This window comes from Amia ocellicauda, chromosome 17, assembly GCF_036373705.1.
Source record: "Amia ocellicauda isolate fAmiCal2 chromosome 17, fAmiCal2.hap1, whole genome shotgun sequence".
Classification (NCBI taxonomy): Eukaryota; Metazoa; Chordata; class Actinopteri; order Amiiformes; family Amiidae; genus Amia; species Amia ocellicauda.
The window spans coordinates 14318683-14345749 of NC_089866.1; the positions used below are offsets into that span (position 1 = coordinate 14318683).

At 51.9% G+C, this 27067-nt stretch overlaps 4 protein-coding genes across 9 annotated transcripts; 1 reads left to right on the forward strand and 3 right to left on the reverse strand.

Annotated features, from left to right (window-relative positions):
• Positions 1-714: 714 nt before the first annotated feature.
• On the reverse strand, positions 715-6482 carry tfip11 (tuftelin interacting protein 11). The gene is made up of 14 exons (XM_066689516.1): positions 6357-6482; positions 5583-5789; positions 5334-5490; positions 4960-5116; positions 4600-4727; positions 4333-4488; positions 3798-3989; positions 3197-3493; positions 3002-3108; positions 2728-2896; positions 2268-2511; positions 2002-2144; positions 1671-1836; positions 715-1327 (listed from the first exon to the last, which is right to left on the reverse strand). The coding sequence occupies exons 2-14, from the start codon at positions 5786-5788 to the stop codon at positions 978-980; spliced, it is 2472 nt and encodes an 823-aa protein (XP_066545613.1). The 5' UTR covers position 5789; positions 6357-6482; the 3' UTR covers positions 715-977.
• A 251-nt stretch (positions 6483-6733) lies between these two features.
• srrd (SRR1 domain containing) lies at positions 6734-9269 on the forward strand. Of its 4 annotated transcripts, XM_066688848.1 has the most exons (8): positions 6734-6813; positions 7051-7241; positions 7424-7464; positions 7806-7978; positions 8140-8238; positions 8389-8540; positions 8773-8818; positions 8953-9269. In XM_066688848.1, exons 2-8 carry the CDS (start codon positions 7099-7101, stop codon positions 9172-9174), a joined length of 876 nt encoding a protein of 291 aa, XP_066544945.1. In that variant the 5' UTR covers positions 6734-6813; positions 7051-7098; the 3' UTR covers positions 9175-9269. The 4 variants fall into 4 exon arrangements, with proteins under 4 accessions (XP_066544945.1, XP_066544944.1, XP_066544946.1 ...); XM_066688847.1 differs by having other exon boundaries at positions 6734-7241; XM_066688849.1 differs by having other exon boundaries at positions 6734-7241; positions 8446-8540.
• A 161-nt stretch (positions 9270-9430) lies between these two features.
• On the reverse strand, positions 9431-20375 carry LOC136712332 (clustered mitochondria protein homolog). Its single transcript, XM_066688846.1, has 26 exons — positions 20172-20375; positions 18471-18592; positions 18117-18288; positions 17811-17948; positions 16957-17108; positions 16284-16438; positions 15982-16104; positions 15646-15781; positions 15418-15510; positions 14441-15225; positions 14183-14259; positions 13922-14026; positions 13650-13750; positions 13336-13488; positions 13108-13170; positions 12730-12971; positions 12434-12518; positions 12186-12339; positions 11942-12081; positions 11582-11662; positions 11334-11459; positions 11051-11160; positions 10654-10747; positions 10449-10574; positions 10292-10365; positions 9431-10208 (listed from the first exon to the last, which is right to left on the reverse strand). The coding sequence occupies exons 1-26, from the start codon at positions 20338-20340 to the stop codon at positions 9824-9826; spliced, it is 4161 nt and encodes a 1386-aa protein (XP_066544943.1). The 5' UTR covers positions 20341-20375; the 3' UTR covers positions 9431-9823.
• A 779-nt stretch (positions 20376-21154) lies between these two features.
• tpst2 (tyrosylprotein sulfotransferase 2) lies at positions 21155-26900 on the reverse strand. Of its 3 annotated transcripts, none has more exons than XM_066689502.1 (8): positions 26662-26899; positions 25784-25904; positions 24280-24859; positions 23833-24150; positions 23536-23734; positions 21896-21946; positions 21734-21786; positions 21155-21620 (listed from the first exon to the last, which is right to left on the reverse strand). In XM_066689502.1, exons 3-7 carry the CDS (start codon positions 24777-24779, stop codon positions 21754-21756), a joined length of 1101 nt encoding a protein of 366 aa, XP_066545599.1. In that variant the 5' UTR covers positions 24780-24859; positions 25784-25904; positions 26662-26899; the 3' UTR covers positions 21155-21620; positions 21734-21753. The 3 variants fall into 3 exon arrangements, with proteins under 3 accessions (XP_066545599.1, XP_066545598.1, XP_066545596.1); XM_066689501.1 differs by having other exon boundaries at positions 25784-25907; XM_066689499.1 differs by lacking the exon at positions 25784-25904 and having other exon boundaries at positions 26662-26900.
• Positions 26901-27067: the final 167 nt, after the last annotated feature.

Consider the following 27067-nt stretch of genomic DNA (forward strand, 5'->3'; position numbering starts at 1 on the left):
GAAGCGCAGACCTTCTCAGAACTGCAGAAACCTGTTGTTTGTTGACTCGCTGCGCCGGCTGCTCGTTGATACTGTCTGTCTGACGTCACACGCATGTAATCGATAAACACCTTCCACAAAACTCTGCAGTAATCCATGCAGGGCCTACTTGAGTTACATTATTTTATTTTTTTACATAATTTGGAATCGCCAAACATTTAAGTTACAGTAGGCCTATACATCATAGATTTACATTACGTTAAAATTATGTATTTATTAAATCGTTGACAATACTGTTCAAGGCCTAATTATGTAATTATCAGTTGACGTTTGCCTCCTCTAAGAAGAGGGCAGCAGTAGTTTTAGTCGCAATTTTCATTCAAATGAACAGGTACCTTTATCTCTGCATTTTGTTTCACAGCAGCAGGTGGCCTCCAGAAGCAACTTTTCAGAGCCGCGCTGGGCTGTGGCGAATCTGCACACCTTTCTGCGGGTGTAGCTTAGTGACGTCACGCACAAGCCCTCGAAGAACCCGCATGTCTCAATTTCTGCGCAGAACTGTGCAAAACAGAACGGCGGAAATCGTGCGTTTACAAACGCCTCTGCATCCAGAGCTGCTGAGACGAAGTTGCCCTCTACTCACATTGTTGTCAATCTCATCTTTATTGCCCCTTCCATCCTTTACCCAAACCTCATTTCGTTCTTGTCCCCTCATTCCTGCCAGTCGAGACAGAATTTCACTTTACACAGATCTTTATTAACGTGTCAGCAGAGCTCACACTGCTATAGCACTGCATATTTTATTCTTAAAAACAATAAAATAATAATAATATCCCTCCTTTTCTCCCCCAACATGAACAAACGGGGAAAAAATAGAGTTCCAAACAGCTCCAGTTTGAGCTGTAAATATCCATTACACCAAGGCCAGTCTAGCACAACACAATCTTGTGCAGTCCGAGATGTTTGAGCCCTGCCAGCTTGGCCCAGTGGGGCCTGGCTCACTTGGCCATGTCGATGAGACTCTGCAGTGAGGTGGGCACCCAAGTCTTCTCCCCCTGCACGAACACCACGCCTCGGTCAATGTAGATGACGATGCGGCCAAAGGTGTACAGCTGTTTGCCCTCATGCCGCTTGCCCACCAGGGGCATGAAGACGATGTTGTGCTCCTCTGCCTTGGCCTGGATCAGGTCTTTGAAGTTGGTTGGCACGGCAGTCGCCCCGATGCCCCTCTGCGCCACGCTCTCTGCCTCACGACGCTCCTGCAGGGCCTCGTACTGGAAGTCCTTGCGGCGCTCTGTGTGCGTCAAGTAGGCGATGTTCTCTCGTGCCCCTGGCTGCAGGTAACCACCTGGGGAGAAAGAGAGCAGTCAGTGACCAGAGCCACCTACCACAGGGACACAGCACCAATACATCTTCTGTCAAGAAGTGATTGTCAACTAAAACCTCACTGTACAGTTTCGTCAAACAAGAACATTAGGACTGGGTTTTACAGAGTAGATGGAAACACTGATTGTGTATTGTGCAGTATTCTCTGAGTAACAGTGGAGTGCGTTAAGACTGACCAACAGGAGGTAAGAGGGAGAGAGTGGGATTTAGGGTTAAATAACATGCATGTGTGTTTGTGTGCATGCCTTTGCGAGTGTGAGCATGCATGTGTGTGCCTGCGTGTGAGCGTGTGCAGGGAAGCTTACCAATGCCAGAGGACACCGCGCGGTTCATGATGTCCAGCGCCTCGTTGAACTTGTCCTTGACCAGCGGCTGAGCCAGCAGAGCGTCCGAGAACACGGCCTTCCAGCCCAGGTACCAGCGTGTGATCTCCTCGTAGTTTGGGCTGTTACTGAGCCAGGAGCACAGCACCTGCACACACAAACACTGCTGTAATGCACACACACTGCTGCAGCACATACACACACACGCATTGCTGTAATGCGTGCACAAATACACACATACACATACATACATACACACAGTGCTGCAACACACACTCACACTGTCCACCTGCACTCTCTCACACACACTGACCTGAAGCCACTTGGGGAAAAAGTTTTTATCCAGCAGGCCCACCAGGCAGGACAGAGACAGCATACCCTCCCAGTCCAGCACCCAGTACAGAGGGTCCATGTGCTGCTGGTGTGGGTTTATTACCAGCTCACTGAGACACAGTGCTGGGGAGAGAGGGAGAGTGTCATATTCAGACTCGCACAGAGAGAGAGGGAATTAATGAAAGAGTCTCACTCACGAGAGAGACATGGACAGAGATAAAGAGGAAGGCTGAGTGAGGGCCTCACCCAGCTTTGGGACGATGTTCTTCACCATGAAGGCCTCCCAGGCCCCGGGCGAGAAAACGTCCCTCCAGGGCTGCAGGATCAGGCGGGCAGAGCCGTCGCTCGGGTGCCAGCGCTGCAGGGCGCTCGCCAGCTTACTGCGGATGGGCGGGTACAGCGGCTCCAAGCGGCCCTGCAGCAGCGGCAGCCATGGGTGCAGCCAGGAGTGAATGGGCACTGTGTCCGTCAGCGGGTTCCAGTTCTCCACCTGAGGGGGCAGGGAGATGGGGGGGGGGGGGGGGGAAGAGTCAGTATGCCAACCTGCCACTGTTTCTGTGGTCAGTGTGCCAGTGTATTAGTTGGCCAGCATGATAGTGTGCTAGTATGCCAGTGTGTTAATGCACCAGCGAGCCAGTGTCTCTCTGTGTTCAATGTGCCAGTGTGGCAGTATGCCAGTGTATTAGTGTGCCATTGTGCCACTCACCTCTCTCTGCAAACGGGGGAAAATTAGCGTCTCCAGAATGTTGTCAAGGATCCAGACGGGCAGCAGTGGCGCCCAGCTCTCCAGGAAGTCCACCATGGGGCCCACATTGCGCGGCTGCCACTGCAACACAGCACTGCGCACCAGGGGCACCCACACCTCCCATAGCAGCCTGGATACAACACAACACAATACAGGGTACTGTATATTCAATGCACGAAATTGCTGTGACACACACACATACACATACATACACACTACTGTGACATGCACTCACCTGTGGTAGGGGTCCATTGCGGAGCTGTCTGGCTGGCTGTGAGGCAATTGTCCTGTCTCCAGCACTGCCCGCCAGCGGCCCACCTCCTCCAGCCCCCGCACGCTGTCCTGCAGTGGAGAGAGGGGCACAGGCTGAGACACTGGGGGGGTAAGGGGGACAGCAGAGGGAGTACAGGGTCAGCAGAATTGTTCTGACCTTCAGGGGGTCCCAGTCACGGAGCCAGGCCTTCAGCAGGGGGTGCACCACGGCGGCAGCGAGGTCGCCTAGGCCGAGCGCCTTGTATTCGGTGTGGAAGTCGGCCTGCAGCGTCTCGAAGACCCGTGCGCAGTCGTCCAGCGAGAGTGCCTCCCCCTCACAGCGTTCTACCAGCTCCAGAATGTGCTCCAGCCGGCTTAGCGAACGCTGTTCCTCACTTAGAGTGTCCTGCAGGGCAGTGCTCTCATGTGACAGAGATACCACCACATCACGCTCGTGTTGCAGCCTCCGTGCGCTCTGAGAGAGAGGAGGAGGGGAGGAGAGAGATAGAAAGAGACATAGAGAGAAGAAGAGAGTATTATCATCTCTGTATTATACATTTTCAATGAGCACAAAAGCGATTGTTTGAATTGAATGGAATTGAATAGAGAGGGAGGGAGAATTTGCATAAATGGGGCACCACATTACCCTGCCCTTCAGTACAGAATACTAGGTCTAGCAGTGCCACACAGTACAAAACTTGCAGAGGCAGAGTGCAGTCTCAGAGCTAGGGGTAAGTACAGATCAGAGGCAGGGCAGGGGGGGGTATGGGGGTCCAGACCTGCAGGATTTCCTGCTCTGTCAGGTCGATCAGCAGCTGCAGGTTGTGCTCCAGCTCTGGCAGGGCGAAGCCGGGGCCGCGGTGCTCGCGGGGTGGGGCACCAAGCACTGGCTCCTCAGGAACACTGTGTTTCTGCCTCATCTGGCTGTAGCTGTAATAGACCTTCTGCTCTCGGCCCGTCATATCGATGACCTGCAGCATAGCATAGCAACAGTCAGCCCAGAACACTGCAGTGCGTTACACAGCTGTATGAACTGGATGGCTCTGAATCCCTGTGACATTTATACAGCTGCTGTCTCTGGCAGACCATGAGAAATATCTATAATGGTACTCTTTTACCAGAAAGATCCTGAAATTATATTTCTTTAAATGTTTTAACAACCCTAAACACGATACAAAAGAAAATAAGTAATGTGTCATCCATAAAAGTAAATACATAAGCAAAAGAGAATAGAAAATCCATTTAACCAGTTAGCAGCCCAGACTACAGGGAGCCGTCACACATCCACTCCACTGTCAGTCTCCATCCACTCACCTTCACTTGTGCCAGCTCAGTGGGTGGGGCCGCCATGCTGCGCCCCGCTACCGGCCCACGGGCCTTCAGCTCCTCCACGGTTCTGTAGGAGTATTTGGGCTTCTTCTTCCCAGCTCCAGGCTCCCGGCGCCACTGACCCAACTCCTGCTGAAACTCCTGCAAGAACAGAAACCGGGCCTGACTGAGCGGGCTGCAGTCTGGGGGAGAGTGTGTGCAGTGTGGTGGCAGTATGGAGTTAATCTGACAGCAGGTCTCACTGCCTCTCACCTTCTCCTCCTCCTCCTCAGAGTCAACCACAGGGAAGTCCTGCAGGGACTGCTGGGTCCTCTCAGTGCCGTATGCCCCGACCGCCCCCTTCCCCTTCCGCACCTTTGCCTCGATCGGGGTCACAATTCCTGATTCACACACAGACAGAGACACAGTGTCAAAGAGAAACCACACTGCCAACACAGACTGCACTGCCTCAATGAGACACCAACACACTGTACTGACATATTATAACAAACCTTCAAACTGATATTACTAACACAGCAACACACTGATACTCTGTACTGACATTACTGACACCTTGTACAAAAACACTACTAACAAACAGAACAGACACTTCCACACTGAGCTTAGTGTTACCTTGCGCATTCTTGCCCAGCCCTCTGCCCGGAACATAACCCATTTTCTGCAGCAGCTTCTGCCCGATGCCACGGGTATGTTTCTCCCAGTTGCCCAGGTCCTGCCCCCCCCGGCCACTGCCAGCAAATATCTTCTGGGAGCTCTTAAAGTTTCCTCCCTGGAAGACAGACAGACACAGACACACACACAGTCACAGAGAGAAGAAGGATATGGGGATGGGGATGGGGATGGAGAGAGAGTGAGACTTTGCAGCACTGCATTACTAAACTACAGGAGACAATGGCTTCAGGTGAACGGGTGTGTAGTCGGACAGGACATAAGTCAATAAAGAGTAGATTAGCAAGTGAGAGCCCCCCTCCTGACACCCTCCTTACTGTTTGCAGCCTCCGGGGTGCCAGGTCACGGGGAGGAGGCAGAGGAGGCTCTCCCTCTGTCTCCGAGTCATCAGACCCTGCCTGCGGTCTCTCTTCCGCCGCTGTCTTACGCAGCCCTGCGCTCACGAAGCTGACCGGAGCTGTGTAGTCCTTGGACCTGGAGACAGACACACAGCAGCCTGTCACTGCACAGCATTTACACAAGTAAACACACACCCAAACAATCTAACAGTGAGACAGACAGCACACCTCTTGCCCCCGAAGCTTGGTCTCTCATCGTCAGAGTCTCGCTCCGCCCACACGCCATAGGTGGCCTCCTCTTTGGTCTGGCGGTGCCGGCGGCGATCAGGGTTGAACTCATTTTGCAGGTCCCAGTCCGTCACCTCGAACCGCTCCACCTCCACCCCCTCCTCCTCCTCCTCGTTCCTCCGCCCATACAGATGGGACAAGGACATCCTGTATTGAGATGGGACAGAGATGGTCACTATGCCGTCAGTAGCCTGTGATCAGTGTCTGAATCGCATTCACATTAAAGCTCAGCATTACTAGACATCAGAAATCCGTCAGCTGCTCCATCAAGCTTTGGACTCCTCTCTCAGGTCATAGTGCCTCCACACGACACCAAAGCATTTCTCACTGATTACAGAAGGGGCAGCAGATATGAGTATTTGAACCTAATCCATATAATCATTAGAAGACTTATGGGGTAAGGTGAATTTTTTATTTATTTAAACATATTCTGATTTCACTCCCTACATTGCAAAAGGCTTTGATTAAGATTGCTTTTGTAAGTAAATAATACGAACGAGTTTGTAGCCTCACTCTGCCCGAGTATCATAGTTTTTATTACGATTTTCATCATCATCATCATTATTATATTAATAATAACAATAACAACACTATTGATGTTGTTGATTTCAAGCCTGCAGGTCACCAGAGCCTACAGGAAAGTGTCTCATTGATAAACATTGATCGCTACTTCTGCCGAGTAAACACCGCACCGGCACGTATCTGGTTACCTACCTGGTTATCGCCCAGTATGTGTACTCTTCAGCCTGTGATCTGTTTATTCCCGACAGACTAGCTCAGCAGACACACCAGTACGACTGCTGCCCAGCACACACATTCCCGCAGACCGCGCTTCCTGGGACTGCACGGTATAATCCGTCCCTCCGGAGCGCAGCCACGCAATATTCGTTCCAGATCTTCCTTATTGGAAATCTAAGCAATTTAATAACATATATATTTGTGCAATTTTGCTCGAATAAAAATAAATAGACATCGCACAAATAAAATATATCCATAAAGATATGAACCACTGATGTTTTTGTCTGAAAACGAAATCAAGATTATTATTCGATAACGGAACCGTGTGACCTTGTAGTAATTTCCTTCCGGAGTGCTTAAGCTGTAACACCATGGAGTGCGTTTAGGAGCAGCATGAGTGGTGATAGTCGACTAATTTGTGTTTGTGCTGAAAGTGGGTTTGTGCTCTGGCTATGTATTCAATGTGTGATTAAATAGGTGTTATTTGTTTACATGTAATCAGTTCTTTAAAATAAACCGTTGCGTTTAGAAACGAGCTGTGTTCCGGGGTCTTGCGCCACGGAATACTGAAAGTGCGATAGACGCAGAGATTAGACAGTAGGCATTTAAGGTGTTTCTTTCAGCATCTGTGATCAGCAGTGTTTGCCTGATGGGGTTTAAATGTGTCTAGGTGTCACAGTTGTGTCAGTACATCAGTGTTCCCTGTTGTCTGTGTGGGATGGCGGGCAGCGTGGGGGAGTGGCAGCAGGTGCGGCGCAAGAAGGGGGCCAGGCGGTCGAGGGGTCCAGATCGCCATGGCCGCAGCGAGGCGGATGACACGGTGGACGTGGACAGCCTGCGGGACAGAGTCACAGCAGCCATGTGAGTCCCTCATTTTGACAGCACTGTCTATATAGCGCCTTTCACACAGGGCAGAACCTGCGACTTTTGCGCACACAGCGACACAATGCTAATGAAAAATTATACTGATAGAAGCCTGCAGTGCTAGCTGCCTGTTACAGTATTTTGGACATGATCTCTCTCTCTCTCTCTCTCTCCCCTAGGACAGAGCTGAGATGTGAAGATTTCTGTCAGGTGTGGGCAGGTGAGCCTGTGGAGAATCAATCCGTCTGTGTTTGATTTACTGACTGGTATTTCTGCAGGTATCAGAGTGGCTTGGTGACACTCAGGGCTATATGAGTGATGTTCTGAGCAGCAGGGCCAGTGTGGGCCCAATATCTGCAGCCTCAATGTAGGGAGGCCAGCCCCTGCTCTGCTCTGAAGGGGTGCTGTAACATGCAGCTTGATTTAGTAGCATCAGGAGTGAATTTCATATGGAGTTAGGGTAGAGCTGTGTGTGTGTGTGTAAGGATCTGGGCTCTGGTTTGCTGTGTTGAATCAGAGGCTCAGTACTGTCTCTCAGTCCACTCCACTCTTCCTCCTCAGAGCTGCTGGCAGGCTGCCTGGCTGAAGACAGTGAGAGGGTTCACCCTCCCCAGGACAGAGCCATGCCCACCCCCGAGCTTGACTGTGTCTGTTACGGACTGGGCAGCTTCTCCTCTTGTGTGGCCTCGCGCTTCCAGCTGGCCCTGCTGCTGCTGCTGCTGGACAAGCTACAGGTGAGCCTGTCTGTGGGTGTGTGTGGTGGGCAATGAGTGTCTGTATGTGTGTATGCGTGTATTTGAATGTGTCTGTATAAGTGCTGTGGTCAGGGTGTGTGTTGTGCTTATTGTGGTATGGGGTGTGTGTGTGTGTGTGATGGGCTGTGCTGCCTCCACAGATCCCCCCCTGGCGTTGCTGTGTGTTTGACCCTGTGTTCAGTCCAGCAGAGGGCGCCGTGCTACAGGGCCTGGGGCTCACTGTGCTCACCGAGAACGAGGTGAGATTTGCACTGAGCACACAGTGAACACGCTCTGAACACTCTATGGGTAATGCACCTTTTCTGTAGAAGTGTCCCAGGCGTCAGTGTTGTGGTCTTGCTGCGGCAGTTTGTAATGGTGCAGGGCTGGCTGTGTGTGTTGCTGTGTAGGAGGGGAAGCGGCTGGCCGCCCGGCCCACACTGTTCTATCTTATCCACTGTGGCAAGGCGCTATACAACAACCTGCTGTGGAGGAACTGGAGCACAGAGACACTGCCCCATCTGTCCATCCTGGGGAACAGCTTCCGTGGCATCCAGGAGAGGTCAGCCATCTAGGGTCAGGGCTGTACTGCCCACAGTCCAGTAACCTGTCTCAGTGTGTCTCTGTCTTTGTCTGTATCAAACGGTCTCTTTGTGTGTTCCTCACTGTGTTCCACACTGTGTCTCTCACTGTATCAAACTGTCTCTCTATCTTTGTGTGTTCCTCATTGTGTTTCTCTCTCTCATGATCTCTGTGTTCCTCACTGTGTCTCTCTATCCCTCTGTTTCTGACAGGATGCTGGACCGAGTTCTCAGAAGGGATTACAGCTACATTGCTGCCGTATCCTTTCCTACAGAAGTGGCAGCCCTTTGTCTTGACCCCCCGCCGTGCCTCTAATGGCAGCTGCATCACTGGAGGGGAACTGCTGTGCTGTGCTATCGTGTTGTGCTGTAATTTCCTTAACTGTGCTGCAGGCAGTGGGGGCGTGCGAGGAGACTGTGCTGAGCCCACCCTCCACCCGCTTCCTCGATGTCTTCAATGACACAGCCCTGCTGCGCTTCCCCCCCACCCACCTCGCCACCCTGCCTCCCCACATCTGGGCCAACCCCCCCGAGCCAAAGTACCAGCACTGTGAGGATCTGGAGATCATACAGGTGGAGAGCGGGGGGGACACTGGTGTAAAGAGGATGGGGTAGATCAGGAGTGATGGCTGCAGTGTTTTGGTCAAGAACACTGTGGAACTGGGCAACAAACTGTAACTCTGCACTGCAGTAAACTGACTCTTGACACACTCTGCTGTCCTGTGAGTGTCATTCAGCTGAGTCCTCACCAGGGGGAGCTGCTCTTACATATGAGAACACTAGGGAAGAGGGTGACGGCACGAGAGTTCAACGAGTGATTGACAGTTGGGGGTCAGTGACTGTGGCACTGGGTGACAGAGGAGCAGACAGGTGATTTAGTCTGGTTTTATTGAGAGGTCATGAAGACAATAAGGCAACACTGATGTCATGAACCCCCAATCCCAGGATCCCACTCTCTCACACTACACAAAGCACTCGGACACAGACTGCACAGGTTAATCATATGCTACACAAACAGCTCTCGCACAAAGTGCGCAGTGCGCTCACACACGCTGCACTGCCCACAAAGCAGGACGGTGGCTCTCATGGTTATGAATGTGGGGTGTGGGGTGTGGGGTGTGGGGTGGTGGGCTGCTGTCCAGCCTGCCTCAGGGATTTGTCCTCTCCCTGGCAGAGTGGCTAAGGTTAAGGCGCTGTGATATCAGTAGTTTAGATCTGATGAGGGGAGTGTAGAGGATCTGTTCAGAACTCCTCTCTGCCCAGCTCACTGCTCATTGGCTGTTGGGTTTGGTCCCTCACTGGCCATTTCTGTTGAGCCTGGATTGTGAGTTGCTGGATCTTGTGGGGCTGTCATCTCATTGGTTGCAGCTTCTTCTTGGTGTGGTGGAGGGTTGCCTTTCTCTCCACCTGCATTTTCATTGGCTGTGGCTTTAACCTCTGCTTCCTTATTGGCCAGTTCTTCATTCAGTGCCTTTTCCTCATTGGCTGGCACCTCCGATGCAGTCTCACCATTGGAAGGCAGTGTAGATCTCTGTGACTCTCTCATTTCAATGGACGGTTCTGCTGTTGCCATTTTCTCATTGGCTACAGGGCCATTCACATCTGGGAGGGGTGTGATGCTCTTGTCTTTAATCTCTTTGGTCAGGTTACTAAAGGCAAATAATGCATCAGTGAAGAATACAATTATAGAGCCACACATACATTGACACACTGTGCAGGGTGGAGTACTGACCCAGGAGTGACTCTCAGGATCCCATTGAGCACGGCCAGCTGCTCCAGGATGTTCTCCACTGTGGGAGCCAGGATCTGCTAGGCAAGACAGGCAGAGGGTTAGTGAGTGTGTATGAAGGTGTGTGTCGATGGTGCGAGGGTGCAGTGTTGTCTCTGACCTGAGGAGGCATTATGTCAACTGGGTCACCTCCCTGCCGCAGGGAGCGCTCCACACGCACAGCCTGCTGGGTAATGGCTCGCAAGAAGTCTGAGCTCACCCTCGTCCGCTGGTGATCATCCCCAAGCTGCCCACAGACAGACAGACAGTCAGACACACTGCACTGAACACTGTAGAGAAAGACAGACTGTGTGCTCTGTGCTCACCTGTGCCTGGTACACTGCGAGCGCTTCCCTCTCGTGGGTCACTGCGCTGCGATACTCCCCCACAGTACACAGCGCTTGCGCCAGGAGGTGATGACTACAGAGAGTGAGCGAGAGAGAGGTAAGGGTGAGGGGAGAAACAGATAGCATGACAGAGGGAGAGATAAGGAGAGATTTGTCATCTCCAACAGACACAAAAAAACACTCCACATTGTCTCTGGTTTTGCCATTGTGACTGGACAGGAGTTTGAGCAGGGCAGTCCCGGCTACGTGGAGATCTCCAGCCGAACCCTGAACCACAGAGAGTGGGGGGCCCTTGGGCACACATCCACAGTGTTTACAGCAGGGGTTAGAGGGCTACCATAGCAGCCTAGCATGGCTCCAATTTCTATATGGTTACCTGAGCGCAGTCTGCAGATCCTCATTGCCACAGAATTTGGTGTTGAGTCTGAGCGCACTCCTTAAGAACTGCAGAGACAGCTCCCCCTGCAGGAGCAGCCCAATAGAGCTCTGAGAGAGACAGAGTCATGCCATTAAAGCTATGTTGAATTGAATTGAGAGAGAGGTTCAGTGTGTATCTTTGTGTTTCAGTGTGTCAGTAGGTAACTGTGTTTTGGGGTGTAGCAGTGTGTATCATTGGTACAGTGTGTGTGTGTGTCAAAGTGCTAAGTGTGGTCACTCACATCCAGGGTGGCAGTGTAGGGGTGTTCCTCTCCGTGGACAACCAGCAGCAGGAGCCGTGCACGGTACAGCAGCCTCCTCGCCAGCGCCGACTCGCCCCCCGCACACACATAGACTGCCAGCACAGCCTAGGAAGAGTGGGGAGCAGAAAAGATTGTGGAGCTGAGCAGCAAGATGAGAGGACAGACCTCCTAGTCATCTCAGGGCCCCCCCGATGCCTCTTACTGCCCACCCGCCCCCTTGCACTCACGTATTGCTGGATGGTGTTGGGATGGTCGAACCCAAGCACTCGCTCACTGATCAGCACTGCCTTGAGCTGTACACTGCGTGCCTGGAGAGAGAGAGAGAAATGTTCATCTGTGAATGTCTATAAAACTATAAAATATTTTTGTCTTATTTCATTTATTCTCTTTACTAGCTGTAAATGCTTTGGCAACACCTGTGTGAACTGGTCATGCCAATAAAGCTTGTTTTGAATTGAGAGTAAGGGTTACATTTCAGAGCAGGAGACTCACAGTTTACACATTCAGACTGACTCATCAACACAGTGCTGGGCCCCACACCCCCAGTACCTCCATACTGCCCCAACAGCCCCACCTTCCCCCCGTACCTCTGCACTGTGCCCAAGGATGTGGGCGACCCGTGCTAGCAAGCTGAGGCAGGCACACGCCTCAGGGTGCAGGTCATCACAGACACGTGTGAACAGGAACACTGCCTCCTTCAGCTGCTCATAGGCCTCCAGCAACTGGCCTGTACAGACACAAACAGACACACACACCAACACAGACAGAGGTGTAGTCTTGCTTGGCAGGCATCCCCAGAGCAGTGTGGGAAAGTGTGTTTCCCTGACTCACCTTTCTGCATGTTTGCCTCTGCGCTGCGTAACACTTGACTGGCATCAGCAGTTGTCATGGTGAGGTGCTTGATGACGGGGAAGATGTTGAGGATGTCGTCTGGGGTGATGGGTGGCTTGTGGCGACTGTCCAGACTGTACTCCCTGAGCTGGAGCTACAGACAGAACCACATACATGTAGACAAGAGTTGAAGTATTCAGTCAGACAGTGTGTCAGTGAGTCAGTCAGTGCCAGAGTCAGTCACCTACCTGAATGCCCGTCTTAAGGCACAGCTCTCTCAGCACCGACAACTTCTGGATCTTGTACTGCTCCACTAGGTGGTCAATACTAGAACTGCAACATAGCACAGCAGTCAACACAGAGCAACACAGCACAGGGCAGCACAGCACAGGGCAGCACAGGGCAGTGTTTATACCACTCTACCCCTCTACAGCCTAGCACTACTCCTAAAGATAACCAGGAGGACAATGGTGCTGCTCTGCCAGTATAACCCCAGGGGCTCCAACAGAAGCACTGAAGCAGGATTTTAAAGTGCCACACTGACCCGAGGTCATCCTCGAGGTCGTAGGTCTCTCGGGCGTCCAGACTGATCAGGCACCACAGCTCCGCCCCACTGAGCATGCTCCAACCCATGCTGTCCGAGACCACTCCCCCGGTCACACCCCGACCACGCCTTCGAGACCGGCGCTTGGGCTCCTCCGCCACGGGGGCAGGGCTACTCTGCAGGCCCAGCAGGCAGCACAGGAAGTGACAGACGGCTGCAGATAGACTGGACATCTCCACCCCCTGAGGACAGATAGACACTGTCACACACGTATATAGACACACAAACACATGCGTACACAGACACATTCGGACAGAGACAAACAAGCAGACAGACAGACAGACAGATGGGCAATAGCCTGGGACAGCAGTGTCTCACCTGCAGGAAGCTGTTGAGGATTCGGCGAGCTGACCGCACCACCATCTCACTGTACAGCAGCCTCTGAGTGAGAGAGAGAGAAAGAGAGGGATGAAGGGATGGAGGGATGGACAGAGGAGTTTTGGTAAAGATTCATTTAGAAAATCAGAGCAGGAAAAATAGAGTAATCACAGCAAGTGACTGGGTCAGGGTGCTGATTTGTTTCGGTCACCATCAATTGATACTCACGGTGATATGTGTAAGCCGTTCACTGTGCTGTGATTGGTGGACAGCCCGGACCACCTTCCCTAGGTAGCGAATGTTGATGCCCCTCTGGTGCAGCACCCAGGTCAGTGAGGAGCCATCTAATGGAGCCACCCGGCGCTGCAGGCAGTCTGCCACCTGACAATGCACACACACATACCAGCAGTTAGTCAGGAGACTGCAGGGTTACACAGTTGGGTGATTGTGGGGTGAGAGAGTGGTCAGAGTGGATTTAGACTGGGGTGAGACATCAGGGGGTAATTGTGGGGTGGAACAGTGCGGCGATCGGGCTCACTCACAAAGGCAGGGATCTGCTTAGTCACCAGAAACACTGCAGCCTCCCGCAGCAGCCTCTCCTGCACACGCACCGCCCCACTCTCCGACTGCGGGAACTGCACACCTGCACACACACACAGGTCAGCGTGGATACACTGAGATACTGAACTACACTCAGAAACACTGACAAAGAGTGATACAGACACAACTAAGCACTGACTTGTTTGAAGTCAGAGACACTGGAACACTGAGACACTGTGGGACAGGTTGAGACAGACAGACAGACAGGCTGTACCTGGTGAGTAGATGTCAGGATTGAAGCGAATCTCAAAGATGATGTCACTAACTGAGCCCAACTCCTTACACACGGCTCTCACTGTCTCCACTCCGCCCTGTTCACCTGGAGACACACAAACAGACAAAGATAGGCAGTTAGTACAGATGTTTGAAGATCTGAAGCCCACCCACCCCAACCCCAACCCCTTCCCCTTCCCCTTCCCCTTCCCCTTCCCCTTCCTTCCCCTTCCCTCCCCCAAAGCCTTTCCCCTCTCCTCACCATTCACTGTGCACTCTTCTTCTCCCTCACTCTTCCCTTTCACTCGCTCCTTCATACATCTCTTAAACTGAGATGACCTGCAAGAGAGGGGGGGAGAGAGATAGAGAGAAAGAGAGAGACAACTTCAGGTAAGTAAAGCACACTGACAGGATAGGCAGATAAACTCTCAGTCTAACAGAAAGACTGTGAATCCAGTGTGTTGTGAGTTTGGGTGTTGTGTTGTTGTGGGTGCAGTGTCTTGTTCTGTTACACACTCACTTGTGCTGTATGAAGGCGCTGACGAGCTCTGGGCGTAGACGGCACAGGTGGTGAGGGAACAGGCGGGGCAGCCCGAGCGAGGAGTACCCCAGGGGCCAGCCCTCCTCCCCTGCCTCCACTACCTCTGTCTCTCCATTCTGCTGCGCCTCTGCTTCCCCATCCGTTTCTGCCTTCCCCTGCCCCTCTGTGTCACTGGCCCCCGGGTGGAAGTTGGCATCGGGGGGCAGGCTGCGGGACAGGTCAGTGATGTAAAAGCGTCCGTCCGCACCCAGCAGGCCACGGGTCAGCGTGGAGGAGAAGAGTGGGACAGCATGGCCACGGGGGGACAGCACACTATGCTTCTGCAGCCCCAGCCCCTTGGCCGCCTGTGCCAGCAGTTCCAGCAGCCTCCTGCGGGGTGTGCCCTCCTGGGGGGGCACAGACAGCCCGTAAAGCAGCCTTGTCCCCCCATCTTCCTCTAGTGAGCCAGGGGCCAGGCCCTGGGCTGCCAGGCGCACCCCCCTGTAGTCCACCACAGCTGTGGGCAGTGTGTGCAGCCCCCCAGCCACCCCTGCCGCCCCCCCCAGATCGCTGTAAGCCTGCACCCCTGCAAGCTCCAGCCTGGCCGCTGCCCGTACCCCCCGCTCCCCCGTCAGCAGCCCTGTCTCGCCCCCCCGGCTCAGGAACACCCCCCCCCACATGAAGGCATGGAGGTGGGGATCCTCACTCGCATTGATTGGAGCCACACAGCCGTCAATCACAGCCTGTGCTGCCTGGGCTGCTGCCCACACAAACCCACTGTTCACCTGGAGAGAGAGAGGAAGAGGGAGAGAAATAGTAGAGGAATGTGAAGTAGGTGTGTACAGCGGTTAGTGTGTGTGCATAGCGCAGTGCCTACTCTAATTACAGTGTGTTTATAGTGTATAGCATGGGAAAAGTGTGCTTAGTGTTACTATTACAGTGCAGTATAGTGTTGTGAGTGCAGTGTGCAGTGATACCTGCAGTAGGGCTTGGGCTCTCAGTAGTCTCTCCTCCCGGCTGCTCTGGGGCAGATCTCTCGCTGCCTGCAGCTCCTCGTTCCAGTCTGGAGTCTGAGAACACAACATCAGCCACAGCACAATGACACACAACAACATAACTACACACACTGACACACTCTACACACAGTGCACACAGCCCTGGTTCAAAGCAGGGGGGCGGAGCCCAGTGCTGGCTGCTCTGCTCACCTGTGCAGGTGTGTGACCATCCAGCCCCAGCCGGCAGCCACAGGGGTCATGGAGGGGGCGGTGAGGGCAGGGCGGGGCCAACCAGCTCAGCGTGCGATAGGGCGTAGCCATCATCTCCAAGGGAAGGCGCTGGGGTCTGTGGGGAACACGCTGCTCACTCACCTGTTGGTCACTTGTCACCTGCCTCCCAACAGCACCTCTCAGCACCCCTAGAACTACTGACAATGTCCTGACCGCAGCTCTAAAACCCTTCAACACCCCCACAGCAGAACAATAATAGCTCCTGTATCAGCTCTATGACACTGCTACCCCCCTGTACTGCCAGACTGTGGGTACCTGCTCCTCAGCGCTGCAAGCCCTTTCTTGAAACCAGGGCTCAGCTGGCTCAGCAGGTCGGCCAGACAGTGGCACAGCAGGGAGGGTGAGGCAGGGCGAGAGTCAAACTGCTCCACTGTGGACCTGAGACACACAGACACACATAAAACACACACACAAACATACAGAAAGGGAAAGAGTTGTGTGACTGAGGGCAGGGAGAGAGCTGGGAGAGGGTCAGCATGGGCAGGGAGGCAGAAAGACACCCAGAGGTGTCTGTGATCTGCAGCTTGGTAGGCAGATAGTTGTTTGTTAATACTCACTGGTTGAGGTAGAATCCCTTTGGACAGGAAGTGATGTCACATCTCCTCCCCTCCAGTGTGCAAACAGACAGGTACAGTAGATCTCCCTGTAGTTTCCTGTTTCCTGGGGGTGGGTTCCACCGGCTAAGTGACAGATCCAGCAGGCAGGGTGGGGCCTGTGGGGAGGAGCATGGTGACATCACTCTGACATTATAACAAAACCCTGTATATCCATAGAATTCTATATTATACTAGAAGCATCACAGCTCCTTACAGACCATGTCAGTCGGCCACCATCATACGATGCCCTGACAACTTCAATCTGCATGGTAACTTATTAGTGTGCAGCAAATGTTTGCCATCCACAACCAACAAAATAGACAAAGCAACAGAGGATATCTATCCATCAGTAATTGTGTGATTTTAACACTTTAAGTAATACAAAACTAGCATTAAAGATTCTATAGGTAGTAACTAGTATAACAACAGATATCGTAAACAATATCCTTAATGTTAATTGCAACAAAATATGTAAAAGATGGTAAACTGTAGTTATTTTTTACGTAGTCCCGTTTTTAGTTTGTTATATATACATTAACATTTTACTTAAATAAACTAGGATTTTAATGTGAAAGTTGCTTTATTGTAACTTTGGACTAATTATAACTCAGCGAGTGTGTTTGTGTGTCTGTACCTCAGTGTGGGGGCTGGAAGGCTGCAGCCACAGCAGGGGGCGCTCCCGGGATCCAGGCAGGACATACTCAGGGGGGTCAGCTGGGGGCTCGACTCGGGCATCGCTGGCGGGCCTGCGGGAACTTCGCCCATTATGGCCAGCAGGGGTTGCCTCTGAGAGACAGAGATCAGCCAGCAAAGAATGAGGGTGCCATCCCAGAGACAGGTTGACAGTGGGCAGACAGAGACAGAAATACTGTTTATTAGGTGAACGTACTTTACATTTTACAAATAAAAACATTCAAAATTGTAATTCTTGTGATTACATTTTTTTTAAATCAATTACTAAAATCACTTAAAAAAAATTTAAATCTCAAAGTGATTAAATTCAAAATAACTGAACATGTGCATAAAAAGAAAAACAAATGTGCTAAAAGCAAACCTACTAACCAACAAAAAATGTCAAATACATTGAAAATAACTGAAAATGAATCGGACAAATCAAAAAAATAAAATAAAACAAGAAAAATAAAAAACAAACCAAAACAGTCCAATTCATTTAAAATTAAAACCAAACGGCCAATGCATTTGACAAAGAAATATAACAAAAACAACCCAAAAAACAATCAAACTAGTGTTTTTAAAAACAACTAAATCTTTAAAAACAATTAAAATTCATTTTAAAAATTCATTTTAAAATATAATCTTTCATAAAAGAATTAAAAGATCTTGGCTCGGGCTCCAGCAGGGGGACAGAGACAGAAAGACAGTGGACAGACATACAGAGGGCAACAGAATAGTATACACAAGCACACTGATACTCACACACATTCACATGCACACAGTCACACAGTTAGACTCTGTGCCCATGGTCACCTGTGGTCGGCCCCTGTAGCACGGTGTTCAGGCAGGACGGCGAATGTCCCTCCCTCAGGCTGTCCAACACCCCCCCCGCGCGCAGCAGCTTCTGCACCTGAGCCAGGTGAGACTGCACTGCCCGCAGGCTGTAGGGCTCTGAGGGAAGCGGAGGGAAAGGAGAGGATAGCGGGCAGTGTTAATGGGTGAGGGACAGAGAATGCTGGGAAGTGATGTGTTCAGCACAGGATGGATGAACAAACAGATGAACAAACAGACAGACAGACCAGAGAATCAACTGACAGATGGACAGATAGACACACTTACCCTCAATCAGTTTGATCGTGGTTCCAGGTTTGAGGCCCTCAATGAACCCCAGCTCTGCCAGAGGATGCAAGGTGGCCCCCCCCAGGGTAAGGGACAGGCAGGTCCGTGGAGACACCTCCTCCCGGGACAGAACCAGCCGACTCAGCTCCTGGACCTGCCAGAATCGGCTCACCTGCACACACCACACAGCACAGTATCATGATACACTGAGACACACACACAGAGACACAGACATATAGTGAGACACACAGAGACAGTCAGACACAAACATAGACACGAACACAGACATGCATGCACGCACACACGCACACATACTCTGACACACTGGGCTCAGGGTTTGTGCCCCAGACTGACCTGCAGCTCAAATGGTTCTATTCCAGCACCCTGGATCTTCACAGGAAGTGACACGTCATCCTCAAACTCCTCTTTTTTCTCTATGGATGGAGATGAGATCCCATTGGCTGGGAGTGGAACACCTGCAGTGTGGAGACACCTGATTGGTCAAGGCATAGGGTGCAGGGTCGGCAAAGTGAGACAGCTAAAGTTAGTGACAAAGTGGATGGAACATGGAATAGGGTGGTGCTTAACAAACAGCCATTAAACAGGCATAATTGTGAGAGGGTGGGCAGAAAAGCCCTAATGGAGGGGGGTATCAGGGAAGGAGAGAGAGAAGCTGGGAAAGGCAGAGGCTGGGAGAGAGAATGGCAGGGAGGGAGAGAGAAACTGGAAAAGAGGGAATGGCAGGGAGTGGCAGGGAGTGGCAGGGAGGGAGAGAGGCCGGGATGGAAAGAGAGGCTTGAATAGAGGAAAAGGCAGGGAGGGAAAGAGGCTGGGATGGAGAGAGAGGCTGGGAGAGAGGGAGAAGCAGGGAGGGAGAAAGGCTGGCAGAGAGAGCAGGCCTGGGGCACTGCAGCCAGTTATTCTGGCTCTGTGAGCTGCTGAATGACTCAGTGAGGCTGCATGCGTTCGGGGGGGGGGGGCTCAGTGCAGCTGGAGAACAGCCAACTCTCTCTCTCTCTCTCTAAAAATCGAATTCAAATTCAAATTCAAAACCAGCTGTATGGCATGATCAGTTCACACAGGTGTTGCCAAAGCATTTACAGACACAGTGAAGAAGAGAATAAATTAAACAAAGTCAAAGTAAATGAAGAAAATGCTAATAAAATACAGACTTTATTATTGTCTCTCTCTAGCTCTCTCTCTCCGCAGGAAAGTAGGGCAGGGCTGGGAGGGGCTGTTTTCTCTCCCTCTCTTGATGTGACTCTGCAGACAAGACTGATCTTGCTTGCCCCCCTGTCCCCCCTCCCCACGCTGCACTGCGCAGGCTTGACGGACGCTGCTGTAGGAATGCACTGTAGGCAGCAGCTGCCCCCCTGACACCCAGCTCCACTGAGCTCCTCTCCAAACTGCCTGACCCGCCAACCTTCTGCCAGGACACACCTCCACCTGTGACACCCCCCGCAGCACAGATGAAAAATAACACCTGTCTGGACCCATTGTGCTGCCCGTCTGTGGCGCCCTGCCCCCCTCACCCAAACATCTGTGCCAAAACACAGCCAATCAAAACTAAACAACCTGAAACTCTCTGCAATCTGACAACTGTTCACAGTGGTGAAAGGGTTAATGTACTGACACTGATAGAGACACAGAGACAGACAGAAAAACAGGGGAAATGTCCTGTGGGACAGGGCTGGCTGACCCTTGCCTGGACAGACAGGGGGTCAGAGGGGAGCAGTAAGACTCTGCATCAGTCTGACCTCCTTCAGAGACACACCTTCTTGTTTGTCAAACTTTGCAGTGCAGTCCCCCCCACCTTCCATGTCCATGTCACACCCAGGACAGAGCATCCCAACCCCCCCCCTCCCAAATTGTACAGAAGTATACTAAACTGGTCTGAACTGTATTGTACACTGCAGTGCTGTTTAATACATGATTCCCTGTCCACACACTGCCACGGTGCTCTATGCTGTATTACTGTACTCTGATTACCTGTATGCAGTTGCCCTATTGTGCAGCGTATTGTGGACAGTGCTGGTGTGAGGCAGAGGGACTCACCCACAGCAGGGTCCTCACTTCTGGTTTCCTTCATGTCTTTGCACTGTCTCTCTGTGGTGGCCCTGTGCTGGCAGTGGGGCTGTAATTCTCCTTCCTCTTGCTTTGTCTTCCTCCTGATCAGCTCTCTCCGGCCGTCTATCCTCTCTCCCTCTGCGGAACCAAAGGACATTCCTCTCTGCTCACCTTCGTTTTAGTCCTCCTCCCTCTCTGCCCCTCCTCCCTCTCACTGGGAGCAACAGGGTGTGTCTGTCCACACACACTTTCTCTCTGCTGCACCCCTCCCCCTCTCCCTGTGTGCTACAGGGTGTGTCTGCTCACTTGGCCTCTCTCTTCTCTCTCTCTGCAGTAAAGCGCGTCTCCTCCCTCCCCCTCAATGCAGCAGTGTGTGTCCACTCTGTCCGTACAAGTGCTGCTGTTGTGTGTCTGTGCAGTAAGGGTCTGATAGTGAGAGGGAACTGTGCAGCGCAAAGCTGGGTCAGCTACTGGTACCCCCCCACCGAGTCTTCCTTCCATGAGGGTTGAAATATGGAGCCCTGTGTACTAAACTGGCAGCCTCCCCCTGCTCCTGCTGCCTGGAAGCTCTGGTCTGCGTCCAGGCCACACCCTCTGCTCTCCCTGCAGTTCAGCCCTGAAGTACAAACAAGCCAAACGGACAAAACAGGCTGCCCCACCACTCATTTCACCCTTTTTAAACCCGAACTGGGGGCACGAGGCAGTGGAGGGCTTCCAGTCCTAAATCTGAAGGAACAGCTCTCAATACACACCCAAGTCAACAGGGGACAGCAGAGCACCATGCAAGGAGAGAGAGCGACAGGCTCCTGAGCACTGGATAGGTTTGTTCCTGCTTTGGCAATACTGATGTCAATTAGTCATGCCAATAAAGTTATTTTAATTGAATTGAGAAAGATACTGAGATGGAGGTTAAGAGATACAAAGACAGGCAGGGAGAGGGGTAAGAGAGAAACGGGCCACTGGCACACGACTGTTTTAAAATATGTTTTTATTTAGTTTTGTTCTCTGTGCTTCACAATACAACCTGTAAAAAAAATATCACAATGATACAACCACTCCCCTTCTCTCTCTTCTGTTTGTCTCTCTGTCTGACTGCAGTTCATTATGTCTGTTCATTCTTTGTCATTCACTCTCGTTCATTCAATCTGTCTTCCAGGCAGTGAGGAGCTGGTGTAGCAGTGAGTCCTGTGGTCTCTGCCCCTGCAGCTCAGACACATAGTCAGCACAGACATTGTCCCTGACCTCAGGGTGATGGACAGAGACAGTGGGGAAGAGACAGATGGAGCAGGCTGGAGAGGGGGAAGAGAGAAGAGAACAGGGGTGTGTGGAAGAGGTGGTGGGGTGGAGCGGGGAGTGTCATCTGCAGTCAGTCCCCCAGCACTCTGTGACAGCAGGAATGCCCCAAGCTGAGCAGTCTGTGTCCATCAGCCTGTCCATCTGCAAGAGAGAGAAGGGCGGTGAGGTGTGTCGTGAGAGAGGAGAGGAGAGGGGAAGGGAAGGAGTTAGATGGAGAAAGAGAGAGGGACAGAGATAGAGGGAGAGATTCTCACCGCAGTATCCTGTCTGTCTCTCAGCTCTCTGAGTCCGACACATTCAGAGACGCCTGCAGAGACAGAGAGACACAATGAAAGAGGGACACTGCTGAGCCCTGACACAATCACTGACACCCTCACTGACACACCAACACTATCAGACAGCAGGTACTCTCTCACCAGAGGCTCTTGCTTTAACGTGGCTGGAGTTTTAAAATCACCTCTCAACACCTGAGATGGGGAGAGAGAGAGAGAGAGAGAGAGAGAGAGAGAGAGAGAGAGAGAGAGAGAGAGAGACACAATTATAAGGTATGTATTTTCTCAATATGTCTGTCTATTCTATTTACTCTCTCTTCTTCACTGTGTCTGTAAACACTCAGTGGCCCAGTCGTGTCAAAGCTAATTATGAATTTGAATTACATACACATATATATGTATGTATGTATGTACATATATATATATATACACTCAGCTAAAGGATTATTAGGAACACCTGTTCAATTTCTCATTAATGCAATTATCTAACCAACCAATCACATGGCAGTTGCTTCAATGCATTTTGGGGTGTGGTCCTGGTCAAGACAATCTCCTGAACTCCAAACTGAATGTCTGAATGGGAAAGAAAGGTGATTTAAGCAATTTTGAGCGTGGCATGGTTGTTGGTGCCAGACGGGCCGGTCTGAGTATTTCACAATCTGCTCAGTTACTGGGATTTTCACGCACAACCATTTCTAGGGTTTACAAAGAATGGTGTGAAAAGGGAAAAACATCCAGTATGCGGCAGTCCTGTGGGCGAAAATGCCTTGTTGATGCTAGAGGTCAGAGGAGAATGGGCCGACTGATTCAAGCTGATAGAAGAGCAACTTTGACTGAAATAACCACTCGTTACAACCGAGGTATGCAGCAAAGCATTTGTGAAGCCACAACACGTACAACCTTGAGGCGGATGGGCTACAACAGCAGAAGACCCCACCGGGTACCACTCATCTCCACTACAAATAGGAAAAAGAGGCTACAATTTGCACAAGCTCACCAAAATTGGACAGTTGAAGACTGGAAAAATGTTGCCTGGTCTGATGAGTCTCGATTTCTGTTGAGACATTCAGATGGTAGAGTCAGAATTTGGCGTAAACAGAATGAGAACATGGATCCATCATGCCTTGTTACCACTGTGCAGGCTGGTGGTGGTGGTGTAATGGTGTGGGGGATGTTTTCTTGGCACACTTTAGGCCCCTTAGTGCCAATTGGGCATCGTTTAAATGCCACGGCCTACCTGAGCATTGTTTCTGACCATGTCCATCCCTTTATGACCACCATGTACCCATCCTCTGATGGCTACTTCCAGCAGGATAATGCACCATGTCACAAAGGTCGAATCATTTCAAATTGGTTTCTTGAACATGACAATGAGTTCACTGTACTAAACTGGCCCCCACAGTCACCAGATCTCAACCCAATAGAGCATCTTTGGGATGTGGTGGAACGGGAGCTTCGTGCCCTGGATGTGCATCCCACAAATCTCCATCAACTGCAAGATGCTATCCTATCAATATGGGACAACATTTCTAAAGAATGCTTTCAGCACCTTGTTGAATCAATGCCACGTAGAATTAAGGCAGTTCTGAAGGCAAAAGGGGGTCAAACACAGTATTAGTATGGTGTTCCTAATAATCCTTTAGGTGAGTGTATATATATATATATCACGCATGTTTTCCATGACACTGCCACCTCCCCCAATACTACCCTAGCTCCCCACCACCAGCATCTCCTCAGCCTCCCCACCCACTGCCCCTGCCCCCCCAGGCTTCCAGCCGACCTACCCTCTCTGTGTTGTTGAGGACGATGGGCTCCGCCTCCCCATAGTAGGGGGGGTTGGCGTGGGGGTCGTAGCCCAGACGGTTCAGCATGGGGGCGATGGTTTCTAATTCCGCCAGCACGTCTAGCGGGATCTGCCCCACCCACCGCGACAGAGCCCCCAGATTCACCGGCTGCATTACCTGGTCAGTGGAGCGCTCGATCCTGGACAGGAGAGACAGGGTTACACACTCAGAGAGAAAGTGGGGGTGGGGCAGGGGAATGAGAGATGATCTTGCTGCGTCCGTGTTGGCGTGTCTTGCCTGGACAGGGCCACGCCCCCTGGCTGGCCGATGGCGTCTTCATGGTGCAGCACAGCCTCGTCCCAAGGCAGCTGCAGGAAGCGCAGCACAGTACTCAGCGTGTCTCGTGGACGCAGCACCAGTGCCTCGTAGCGCACGGCCAGGCAGCGCGCCTCCCCCACACGTTCGCACTGCGTCACCATGACCTCCACAGCACGGCTCCACTTGCCCAGGCAGTCCCGGTAGCTGCCCAGGTCAAACCCAGCGATCGTCACTTTCCGAGAGATCATAGAGTGGACAGCAGCCCGGCCATCACGGATCATCAGCAAGAACTTCGATCTAAGAGAGAGAGAGAGACAAGGAGAGAAGGAGAGAAAGGAGGAGTTAGTGATTGGAGAGAGAGAAGAGGGGGAGATGAGAGCACACAGCTCACTCCCTCCCTGCCTACCAGCCTGGGGAGGGACTCACTGGGGGAAGAGGTGTGACAGGTAGAGAGCACTCTTCAGGGTGAAGGGGTCCTTGTTGCAGAGCGTGGGGGCAGGCTCGCCGTGCCGCGCCATCACCTGCAGCAGGAAGGCAGCGACAGCGTCGTCCAGCACACGCTCCGTCACGCCAGCCTGTTGCAGCCGTACTCGCTCCTTCCGCCCCCCCCAGCCCTGCCGCAGCGCCAGCAGCCGAGGGATGACGCGCGTCTCCTGTCCACAGCGCACGTGTGCGTGGGCATCCAGCATCGCCCGCATTAGCGTGGTGCCACTACGGGGGACACCGCCCACGAAAACCAGTGCTGCCTGCCGGTTGTAGCTGAACTCCACATTCCGTCGGTCACGGACCAACACGGCCACCCCATCGTCCCTGTCCTCACTCTCGTCATCACGGCAACTCAGGGAACGCTGGCACACGAGCAAGAACAGCAGGGTGGCCACCATGCCACCCGTCACCACGACGATGCGGCGCAGGGAGAGGCGCATTGGGCTCACAGAGACGGAGACCTGACCCCTGACCCCTCCACCCTCACTGCACCCACTGTGCAACTCCTGCCATGGCAAACCTGCAGAGAGACAGAGAGTGTGTTAACATAGAACTGCAAAACACACACACACAAGCTCAAACATCTTGAGGAAGGAGAGAGGGGGCTTTTATTTCCCAGGGGGACACTTTATCCCAGTGTGCAGCAGGATCCCAAGAGCTGCTGCAGACACTAAATTACAGCCAGATCCCATTACACTCAACAGCATCAGACTCTACTACACACTCTACTACACCATTTCAATCAGTGAGTCACACACCCTCTCGCACACACATACACACACACCACCACCATCACCTTTTGACAATGTGAGTGTATAATGTAACAATGCTGCAAGACACACAGCTTGCTATAACATTCACACTAACACACACTGCAATAATAACAATAATATTAGTACAGAGGAAGTGCAGCAATGTGTACGTTGTGACACCTCAGTGGGCGGAGACACACTGCTCTGACCGACTCGGAGTTCACTGGACGCAAAGTGTGACTGTGCACCAAAACAGGAAACAGACTTCCTGCCCTGTGCTGTGTGTTTGTATGCATCAGGAGATGAAACGGGGCAGAAACAGACAAAGTGTGAGTGAGCAGTGATAGATGCGAGAGGAGAAAGTGTGTGCTGTGAGCACACTATCACGTGCACACAGCACACACTCTCTCCTCTCACATCTATCACTGCTCACTCACACTTTGTCAGTTTCTACCCGGTTTCATCTCCCGTTTCCAACAACTTCCTCTCGGCACAGAAAGCAGAAGCACAGTGGCTCCCTGCAGTTTCAGTGACAGCAGAGACTGCCTGTCTGTGTGTTTTAAAGTGTGTTACCGTGTGTGTATTCAGTGTGTTGTGTGTGTTTGTGAATTTAGTGTGGGTGACTGAACTGTGGCTGTTTAACCCCCCCTGCCTCTCTCACTACTACAGGAAACCACATTGAGTGAACTGACCTAGAGTTGGAGAGAGAGAGAGAGAGAGACTTGCACTGCCATCAGGGATGCCTACTCCCTCAGACTCACAGGCCCGATCCCTGAACTCAGCTCACCAAGCAGGGACAACAGACTGGCCATCCTGCTGGGGGAGGACGCACAATACATCACTGCGAGAGACAAACGGCACTCTAGGGTCCTGACACTGTGCATACAACAATTCTATACAAAATGTCTGTAAATGTTAAATGCATAATTTCTGTATTGATTGTTCCCATTACCCTGTTCCTGAGCACTGGACATGTCTGTTAAAGCTTTTGCAACACTGATGTCAATTAGTCTTGCCAATAAAGCTTTTTTGAATTGGACAGAATTTGAAACACAGACTTACAGAGACGCTGCAGAGAGATGCACACTAGTACTGCATAGAGGGAGGCGTGTATACAGTGTCACTGACTGAAATACAATCCTCTTCATTGTCTGCCGCACACTGACAAACTGATTGAACATCGGACACTGCACAGTACAGTGTAATGTAGTGTAGTTGTGCTGCGACTCACTGAGCTGCACTGTATTTAACCGCGTTAAATAACTAGAGGAAGACACTCCAATACACACAACCCGCTCGCCATAGCTCGGTCACGGTGATCTGAACCACAACCTGCGGATCCCACCTGGGCGCCCGAGCAGCGGCACCTCCGGGCCGGGAAGCAGCGTCGCCACAGCACGGGTTCGAGTCTGCGCCTGCGTGTGAGGCGGGCGCTCACACGCACAATCACGCAAAGCTTCCCGACTCCAGTGCCAATGCGGGGAGGCTAGGCAGACAGACAGAGGGGGTGGTCTTTCCCCTTTCAACATTCAGAAATCAACACAATGTCCTCATATTCACACATATTTACCTGACGCTGACACACCGCGGCCACACATATACGGAACCCGACCCGCTCAACTCTCCCGAGCCCAGCGAGACGAGACAGAGGTTCCGCCGGTCAGTCCTCCGCTGCTCCGCCTTCACGCACACTGCCTGTGCATATGGAGCATTTTCAACGGACACGAGTTGATCTCCGTGTGTGTGTGAGCTCGTCCGTCCGTCCGTCGTCCGTCCGTCTCTCTGTGTCTCTCTCTGTTAGAGGGCGGAGTCCCAGCTGGAGCAACAAAGTAGCAGCTGTGACGTCAGTCCAACGCGGAAAGAGTAAAATGTCTAAATTAAATGCATGATGCCTGTATTTATTCTTCCCATTACACTGTTTCTCAGCACTGGAAATGTGTGTTAATGCTTCGGCAACACTGATGTCACTTAATCAT

Bases quoted from the DNA above. Each gene is read 5' to 3' on its own strand.
- tpst2 (XM_066689499.1), bottom strand. From the start codon at position 26,689: ATGTGTGGCCGCGGTGTGTCAGCGTCAG. The intron at 24,151-24,279 runs GTGAGTCCCTCC...TCTCTCTCTTAG, and splicing joins CTGTCACACCTCTTCCCCCA to ATCGAAGTTCTTGCTGATGA. The intron at 21,787-21,895 runs GTGAGAGAGTAC...CTGTCTCTGCAG, and splicing joins CGTTAAAGCAAGAGCCTCTG to GCGTCTCTGAATGTGTCGGA.
- tfip11 (XM_066689516.1), bottom strand. From the start codon at position 5,788: ATGTCCTTGTCCCATCTGTATGGGCGGAGGAACGAGGAGGAGGAGGAG. The intron at 3,109-3,196 runs GTCAGAACAATT...TCTCCACTGCAG, and splicing joins GTGACTGGGACCCCCTGAAG to GACAGCGTGCGGGGGCTGGA. The intron at 1,837-2,001 runs GTCAGTGTGTGT...TTGTGTGTGCAG, and splicing joins TTTTCCCCAAGTGGCTTCAG to GTGCTGTGCTCCTGGCTCAG.
- LOC136712332 (XM_066688846.1), bottom strand. From the start codon at position 20,340: ATGTCCTTTGGTTCCGCAGAGGGAGAGAGGATAGACGGCCGGAGAGAG. The intron at 17,949-18,116 runs GTAAGTGTGTCT...CGCTTCCCTCAG, and splicing joins CACGATCAAACTGATTGAGG to AGCCCTACAGCCTGCGGGCA. The intron at 15,511-15,645 runs GTGAGCAGAGCA...TTGTGTTCTCAG, and splicing joins ATGGTCACACACCTGCACAG to ACTCCAGACTGGAACGAGGA.
- srrd (XM_066688847.1), top strand. From the start codon at position 7,099: ATGGCGGGCAGCGTGGGGGAGTGGCAGCAGGTGCGGCGCAAGAAGGGG. The intron at 7,979-8,139 runs GTGAGCCTGTCT...CTGCCTCCACAG, and splicing joins TGCTGCTGGACAAGCTACAG to ATCCCCCCCTGGCGTTGCTG. The intron at 8,819-8,952 runs GTATCCTTTCCT...ACTGTGCTGCAG, and splicing joins ATTACAGCTACATTGCTGCC to GCAGTGGGGGCGTGCGAGGA.